This window comes from Octopus bimaculoides, chromosome 14 (genome assembly GCF_001194135.2).
Source record: "Octopus bimaculoides isolate UCB-OBI-ISO-001 chromosome 14, ASM119413v2, whole genome shotgun sequence".
In the NCBI taxonomy this organism is placed as follows: domain Eukaryota; kingdom Metazoa; phylum Mollusca; class Cephalopoda; order Octopoda; family Octopodidae; genus Octopus; species Octopus bimaculoides.
In genome coordinates this window covers 17,617,780-17,626,458 of record NC_068994.1, presented here as the reverse complement: position 1 = coordinate 17,626,458, position 8,679 = coordinate 17,617,780, and the positions used below count along the sequence as shown (strand labels likewise).

At 38.1% G+C, this 8,679-nt stretch overlaps 1 protein-coding gene and 1 long non-coding RNA gene across 3 annotated transcripts in view; one reads left to right on the top strand and one right to left on the bottom strand.

Annotated features, from left to right (window-relative positions):
• Nucleotides 1–8,679, bottom strand: part of LOC106880659 (protein regulator of cytokinesis 1) — a 40,074-nt gene that overhangs the window by 4,376 nt on the left and 27,019 nt on the right. The window contains exons 9-11 of one of the 2 annotated variants that reach the window (XM_014930704.2): nt 6,498–6,644; nt 4,681–4,809; nt 1,074–1,106 (exon numbers count right to left, since the gene is read on the bottom strand). In XM_014930704.2, the coding sequence (XP_014786190.1) occupies nt 1,074–1,106; nt 4,681–4,809; nt 6,498–6,644 (309 nt within the window). The remainder of the gene's footprint in view (nt 1–1,073; nt 1,107–4,680; nt 4,810–6,497; nt 6,645–8,679) is intronic. The other variant, XM_014930705.1, reaches the window with a different exon arrangement.
• The window catches only part of LOC128249370 (uncharacterized), a 38,046-nt gene that overhangs the window by 17,429 nt on the left and 11,938 nt on the right, over nt 1–8,679 (top strand). The window contains exon 2 of the long non-coding RNA XR_008265472.1: nt 3,843–4,369. This is a non-coding gene — a long non-coding RNA (uncharacterized LOC128249370). The remainder of the gene's footprint in view (nt 1–3,842; nt 4,370–8,679) is intronic.

Here is an 8,679-nt window from a genome sequence, read left to right as displayed (position 1 = left end):
CCATACCCCACTGATAGGGCATATGAACCACATTGGAAATCACTGTTCCAGAGCTTAGGGAGAAGGCCTAATATTCTGCCCAAATTAACACAGCCACCTGGTCTTTGGCTACCTTTAGTGGAGTCTGCATTGTTAAATGCATTTGGACGAGGGTTTTTGGTTCTCTCAATCCAAATTTCCCATGCAGTTGTTGAAGCTGGGCATCAGTCACACCAATCTGAGTAAGTTTACAAAGTCATTGTTGCACTACTCCATCCTCACCAACTGATTCATTTATATGGAGACATGAACTCCAAAACACAGTAAAGTAACAATCTAAGAGAGCAGCAATTAAATAAAAAAAATTATACAGGATAGACTGGATTCTTTTAATTTTGCTGCATACAACTTCTCTACCATTGATAGCATGAAGGAATGCACTCAGTCCACACCTTGAAGTGGATGACAACGCAGCATCTAGCTGTTAAAAGCCACAAAAACTTTCCTGTTGTTGTGAGTGCTAACCGAAGGACCAAAAATAACAGGATTCTGCCAGACCCATCAAATTGATCTCAGGACATATTTTAAAACTGGTACTTATTCTAACAGTCACTTTTGCTGAACTGCTAAGTTGTAGGGGCATGAACACACCAACACCAAGACACACACACATATATGCATGACAGGCTTCTTTCAGTTTCTGTCTACCAAATCCACGACCTACTCACAAGGCTTTGGTCGGCCTAAAGTTATAGAAGACACTTTCCCAGTGTCACGCAATGGGACTGAATCTAGAACCATGTGGTTGGGAAACCGGCTTCTTACTACACAAGCCATGCCTGTGCTTATCACGAGAAATTGATAAATGGAGAAGTCATACTTTATGTATGCAGGCAAAGGCTGCATATATGAATCTTATTTTAAAAGAAAGATGTTGAATTTATAAGAACTAAAAAGCATAATATCAAGTTAGTGGTTATTTGTTTTAAAATTTTCTCCTCAATTTATTTTAAGAGTTAGAAATTAGTTCAACAACTGAAACAAACACCATTAGTAGCAACACCCTTGAAATAAATACTATTTAAGTATCTTGCCTTTGCCTTGCCTTTTGGTGTCGACTGACTTCGCTGAAATTTTGCATAAAAACAAAATTATTTTTTTTTTGAAGTCAAGGAATTCGTAGTTTTATAACATTTGTGAGGCAAGGTAAAGATAAAAACCTGGAATAACTTAAAAGCATGCATAATTATATCAAAATTGAAGGAAAGAAAGTAAAAATACTTTTAATAATTAGATTAAATGTTATCAATTAAGAATTTAGAGCAAATTAGTCTAACAGTGACATGACTGGTAAATTCCATGATAGGTAAAATTCACTGCAGTATATTCCACTACGGTAAATTCCACACAGAAAATTAAACATGCCTTTGTTATACACTTCTCAACTTATTAGTCGTTAAAGTCTAGGTTTATGCCTTTGTTACTCATTTTTTAACTGAATTTCACAGTACTGCTAATTTTTTTCTATTCAGTTTAACTTTGAACTTTGAAACCCTCAACCACGGCAACATTTATGATGAAGAGAATCCTATACTCTTTACTCTTTTACTTGTTTTAGACATTTGACTGCGGCCATGTTGGAGCACCGCCTTTAGTTGAGCAAATCGACCCTAGGACTTATTCTTTGTAAGCTTAGTACTTATTCTATCGGTCTCTTTTGCCGAACCGCTAAGTTACGGAGACGTAAACACACCAGCATTGGTTGTCAAGTGATGTTGGGTGGGGGGACAAACACAGACACAAACATATATATATATATATACATATATACGACAAGCTTCTTTCAGTTTCCGTCTACCAAATCCACTCACAAGGCTTTGGTCGGCCCGTGGCTATAGTAGAAGACACTTGCCCAAGGTGCCACGCAGTGGGACTGAACCCAGAACCATGTGGTTGGTAAGCAAGCTACTTACCACACAGCCACTCCTGCGCTGTACGAATATATATACGAAAAGAATGGAGTTACCAGTAGTAAAGCTAAAATATATTGACATTACGAGCATTTTTACAAAGGTTGCTGGGATAGAATACATACAACTTTCAACTTCAGTATACCAGAAGTTATTTTTTCAACAGGTTCCCACAATCACACAGCAAGCAGTGCACACATTAATGTCTGAGAGGCAGTTAATTCAATGCAAAGTGAATTAATGAGAACGGGCACAGTATCTTCGTGGGAAGTAATAGCTACTGCTGTACAAAACACAATCATTGCTGCAAACTATTCCTGGACTTTCACATAACATATGTAACTGGAGGCAGCATGCTTTAGGAATCCCAGCACTTTCAACTTGTCGTTCAGGGTTTGAAATTCCTGCTGCAGTTAGGTACTTAGAAACTGGGCCCTTGTTTTTGGTCATTGACATTGACTCAGACAGAATTTTAGTTCTTTTTCCTCAGAAAAAGGCTTGGATGATCTAGAAAGCTCAGAAAATTGGGCCTGTGACAGGACTTTTAAATCGTGATCCGTCTGCTGTGTGGGATCTAAGGTCAAATTGTCAATCTGCAACCTGTTTCCTGGACTTTGAAAAAACTCTCCATAATTCATTTGTTTCTCTATTTCTGCATTTAGAAGTAGTTGGGTGTGTTTTTCATCTCAGACAGTCTATTTGGTGGAAGATATGAGCACTTGGTGAGAGTAGGAGATACAACACTGATGAAAGTTTTCAGCTTAAAATTAAGTGTTTTTGCGCTTCAGCATTTTTACCAATTGAAGAGGATGTCAATGGATTTGAAGATTTGTCTGAAGATGAAAGCATCCCTTCTGAGTTTATCACTTATTTTGAGAATTCATACATTGGGACTGTAAGAGGACGCAGCCTTCATTGATGAAGAGAAATCCCAGAGTTTCCTGTCCAACTCTGGAATATACATGACCGTGTTTTAAATCACTTGCCAAGAGCAAATAATTCGGTAGAAGGGTTCCACAATGCTTTGCGGTCATCGATAACATCCACACATCCAAATTTGTGGTAACTTTGCAATGTCTTTAAGACTGAAGAAGGGCTTAAGCCAGACGAAAATTGCACACATTCAACATGGGGACTCGACAAAAGAAAAAGAGTCCTATCAAATGATTGATGCACAACTAAAGAAGCTAGTTGAGAATTATCAATCTGAAAACATTCTGCAATTTTTAAGAAATATTGCACGCAATTTGTTTTAAAAGAATTCTCTTCAAATATATTAAACTTCTTTTCATAACTTTATTTTTATGTACTTGCCATCATTTTTATGTAAATATGTGAATAAAATGTGATTTAAAATATATTCATATTACCTATAATGAAATTTACTGGAGTGGAATTTACCTAGAACTAACATTGAGCCCATTTTTCAGTAGGTGTAACTGAGCATGGCACCTGTGCCCAGCATCGCCTTCCTGGCACGTGTAAAGACATTTGAGCGAGATTGTTGCCAGTGCCGCTGGACTGGCTGCTGTGCAGGTGGCACGTAAAATACTCCATTTTGAGCGTGGCCGTTGCCAGTACCGCCTGACTGGCCTTCGTGCCGGTGGCACTTAAAAGCACCCACTACACTCTCGGAGTGGTTGGCATTAGGAAGGGCATCCAGCTGTAGAAACTTTGCCAAATCAGATTGGAGCCTGGTGTAGCCATCTGGTTTCACCAGTCCTCAGTCAAATTGTCCAACCCATGCTAGCATGGAAAGCGGACGTTAAACGACGATGATGAGGGCGGACTGAAAAATTCATTGGCTGTGAAGGAGTGTTGCTAGATCTGTGAAATGTTGTATACATTAATTTCAACTCTTAATAATTGCATTGGTTTTTTTTCTTTTTCCAGATAAACTAACATCCGACTGTTCAAAGATTTCCTAAGTAACTAATAGCAACTTCTTTTGAAATGGATAAAATTTGGCATCATGACGTTATCAAGTACCTGCAGGAAAAGGATTTAGTCCTCAAGAACATTCATGTTGACATTGTTGCTACATGAGGGGATAACGCTCTCGCTTTACCAATTGAGCAAAAGTGGGCAGCTGAATTTAAGAGGGATAGGAGAGTCTTGAAGATGTCACCCATCAAGGAAAACATTGACTGTGTTCACCACATGGTGATGGATGACAGACAATTGACTATAAACCAAATAGCCAATGCTACTAGCATATCCTGTGAGAAAATTGAGGATATTCTACACAATGAACTTAGCATAACAAAGGCTTCTACCGGATGGGTACCATGTCTTATGACACCTGATCAAAAGCACACCAGGCTGATCATATCACAGGAAAATCTGACATTACATGCAGTGGAAACTTTCCCTCCTTACCTGCTCTAAAAAAGACCAAGGTTGTTTCCTCAGCAGAGAAGGTAATGGTCTCAATTTTTACTTATTAGTGATGCACTATTGCTCTCGATATTTAATTACAAGGAAATCTAATTTTTTTTGCATTTATACAGTATTTCATAATTAAACTTTAATATTTAGCACTAACGTTATTTAAATATCCTGAAAACCATGTCAGAGATACAGAATAAAATATTTTTTTCAAATTATGTAAAATGTACCACTGGTGGTGCATATGGCAGTTGTGTGAAATTCACAATGAACCATCAGTGGTACAAATGGTCGTTAACATGTTAAAGAATAAGGAGGATATTAATATTTGCTTCTTACTTACCCTTCGAGTTTTATTCATTGCCAACATAGATGGTGTGACCGGCATTCGGGCTCCTCGTTTCTTTGGAGTGATAGCTGGTTTGGTACCAAATTTAATATCTGATTCCATCTGTAGGGCCCGTGTTTTTTGCTGTAGATAAGAGAATGCAAATGTTTCATATATATATCTCTTATCTTCTGAGTAATTAATTTTATCAAGCCTGGTACTTATTTTATCAGTCTCTTTTACCAAATCAGGAAGTTACAGGGACATAAACACACCAACACCAGTTGTCAAGTGGTGGTGGGAGGTTTCTTTCAGTTTCTGTTTACCAAATTCACTCACAATGCTTTGGTCAGCCTGAGGCTATAGTAGAAGACACTTGCCCAAGGTGCCATGTAGTAGGACTGAACCCAAAACCATGTGGTTGGGAAGCAAACAGCCATACCTGCACCTATATGGAGAGGTCTTCATGTACACATATAAACAACACAATCTGAAGATAGGGAGTTAATAACCAGCTAGCAGGACTGTATGAAGAGTAATGATTATAAGTCACAACAGATTCTTTTCCAAACATGACAATTAGCTGGCACTCTGTGGGCCATAATGAGTAGGGTTCCAGTTGATCTGATCAACGGAACAGCCTGCTCGTGAAATTAACGTGCAAGTGGCTGAGCACTCCATAGACACGCATACTCGTAATGTACTCATTTTTGCCAGCTGTGTAGACTGAAGCAATGTGAAATAAAATGTTTTGCTCAATGAGACAACATGCTGCCAGGAACCGAACTCAGGACCTCATGATTGTGAGTCAAACACCCAAACCACCAAGCCAATTCAAAACAGCAAGACTTTAACATGCCTGTAACATATGAAACTGATAACCGCAAATAATTAAAGTTTATAGCTGCAGTATGACAATCACACATCATCTAATGTCAGTGTTCTATGCTAGCATAGGTTAGATGGTTTAACAGGATACAATGGGTTTAAGGACCACAATGTGTTTTGGCATGGTTACTATGGCTGGATGCCCTTCCTAATGCCAACCACTTTACAGCATGTACTAGGTGATTTTTTTATGCCACATTATCATTTAATGTCTGTTTTCCATGCTGGCATGGGTCAGATAACTTGACAGGAACTGATAAAGCCATTGGCTGCCCCAGGTCCATAGTCTGTTTTGACTTGGTTTCTATGGCTGGATGCCCTCCAAATGCCAATCACTCCAAAGAGTGTACTGAGTGCTTTTTAAGTGGTACCAGCAGTTTAAAAATTACTGATCAGACAAAACTAATTTCTCGTTAGAAAGCCATAGTTATTGACTGAAAAGTAAGCTGACCTGGGAAAAATTCAAACTAAGTATTTAATTGAACAAGATACCACAAATCATCTTGGCCATCCAAATTAAAGTAATTTTTAACATAAGTACAAGGCCAAAAATTTGGTGAAAGGATTAGTCGATTAGATCAACCCCAGAACTTCACTGGTACATTATCTGTTGACTTTGTATGGATGAAGGGCAAAAGTGACTTTTGTGGGATTTGAGCTCAGACCAGTCCAACCCATGCCAGCATGGAAAATATATTAAAGGATGATGATGACAAAGGGGAAGAACAAATATACAAGGCATATAGTTGATTAAATTAACCCCGGTACTTCACTGGTATTTTATTTTATTGACCTTATAGGGACAAAAGACAAAACTGACCTGGGTGGGATTTGAACTCAGACAACAAGGGGGCAGAACAAATACTGCAAAGCATTTTATCCAATGCTTTAATGAGCTTTTCACAAATGACACCTATAAAAATTCATGTAATAATGATACTTACTCGCTGTTCTTTTTCACGCTCTTTCTCATCATGAATTGTTTTGTAGCGCTGTGAAACATATTCTGAGAACTCCATTCCATAAATTGAGAACTTTAATTTTTGTTCTTCTTCCCAATTATTGATCAATTCCTGGAGGTTAGCTTCTAGCTGCAAAATTTGAAGAAAAGAAAAAGATATATAGTAAAACAAGAGTCAGACACAACTAGAATTTGGAATTTTTAAACAGAATATTAAACATTCTATATTATAGGTTGACAGGTCTATAATAAATACACAATCCCAGGTTCAATCCCACTGCATGGCACCATTAGCACATAACTTCTACCATAGCCTCGAGTAAGCCAATATTTTGAGTGTGTAGTGTGTGTGTGTGTGCTTACGCTGTGTATACATTTTTTTAATACCTATATATATATATATATATATATATATATATTATCATCATCGTTTAATGTCCACCTTCCACAAAGGCATGGGTTGGACGGGTTGATAGGAGCTGGCCAGGTAGAAGACTACCCCAGGTTACTGGGTCTGTTTTGGCAGGGTTTTTACAGCTGGACGCCCTTCCAAATGCCAACCACTTTACAGTGTGGACTAGATCCCTTTTTTTTTTACATGGCACCGGCACCAACAGGGTCACCGAGTAACATGCAAGACAAGGAATTCTGAGAGGAGAGGGGCTCACAGAGGAAATGACAATGGACTGAGATGTCTGGTGATATGAGGTTCTAGAGAAGACCTATCTACGTCAGAGAAACTGAGTGCTAAGTGTGTTGTGCCCCACCCACATGTAACAAACTTTTTTACACACCCTACCCCAAGGAACCAAACTACATCTCTTCTAAACTGAATCTTTTTCTTCCTCATGTTTGCCAGGTATTAAGAAGGTGCGAGTAGGGAGTGGGGATTGCAATGATTAGTGAAAACCTGGGTATAAAAACAGGGTGAAGGAAAGCAGCGATACAACATCTATACATTACATAAGAATATTGTTGACAGTCACTGCAGTTAGAGGGTAGTTTTATGTAGTTTTAATATAACTATCAGGAGTTTAAATGCAAAGATGTGAATAAAAATAAAGGGGTGGGGTGGGGGAGAATAATGGTTTCAAACTTTGTCACAGGGCCAGGCAATTTTATGGAAAAGGATTAGTTGATTCATTAACCCCAGTGCCCAACTGGTACTTTTGTTAATCTTGAAAAGATGAAAGGCAAAGTCAGCTTTAACAGAATTTGAACTCAGAACACAATGAGCCAGAAGAAATGCTACCCAGCACATTAACAATTGCTAGTTTGCTGCCTTAAGGGAGTGGAGAAGAAGCTCCTACTATAGGCACAAAACCCATAGGTTTGGGAGAAAGGGCCAATAAAGTACATTAATCCTAGTACTTGACTGGTATTTATTTCACTCACCCTGAAAGGATGAAAAGCAGTGTTGCCATTGGCAGAATTTGAACTCAGAACGTAAAGGTGGATGAAATGCTAAGCAACTTCTCCAGCATGCTAATGATTCAGCCAGCTTGTTGCCTTAGAAAAGGGGTGGGGGAGAAATAAGACTTACATGTAGACATATCTAAAATTAGATAATTCAATAAAGATTATATTCTATAGCAGGATGCCCTTCCAAATGCCAACTACTTTTTTGATTAACCCTTTAATATCCAAACTGGAAAAATCTGGCCCAAATATTCTACTTGTTTTATGTTCCAACCAGCCAGATCCAGCCTTTCACACCTACTCTACAATGTCATACTAAAAACAATCATATCAAAATCTTGAAACTACAGGATAATGCAGGATTAAATTCAAAAGAATATGAATAAATAAGGATTATATTTAGCATAGTAATATGAATGCTAAAGGGTTAGAGTACCTTGCCTTTTTAAAATCTTTTATTCAAGTAAGATACTCTATTCTAGTGTGCTTGATGTTGAACTATCAAGCTGGATGTTTTGTTTCTGGGGAATAAAGACATCACTGATGCTCCTGCTTATGCCAATGTTAAGATGCACAGAGACATGCATGCATGTACACACACACACACACACAGAGTATCTGTACAGTTTCCATCTACCAAATTTCACTCAAAAGGCATTGGTCAACACAAAGCTTTTGTAGAAGACATTCACCTAAAGAGTAGTGAAACTGAACCAGAAACTGCATGGTTTCAAACATAAAAATAC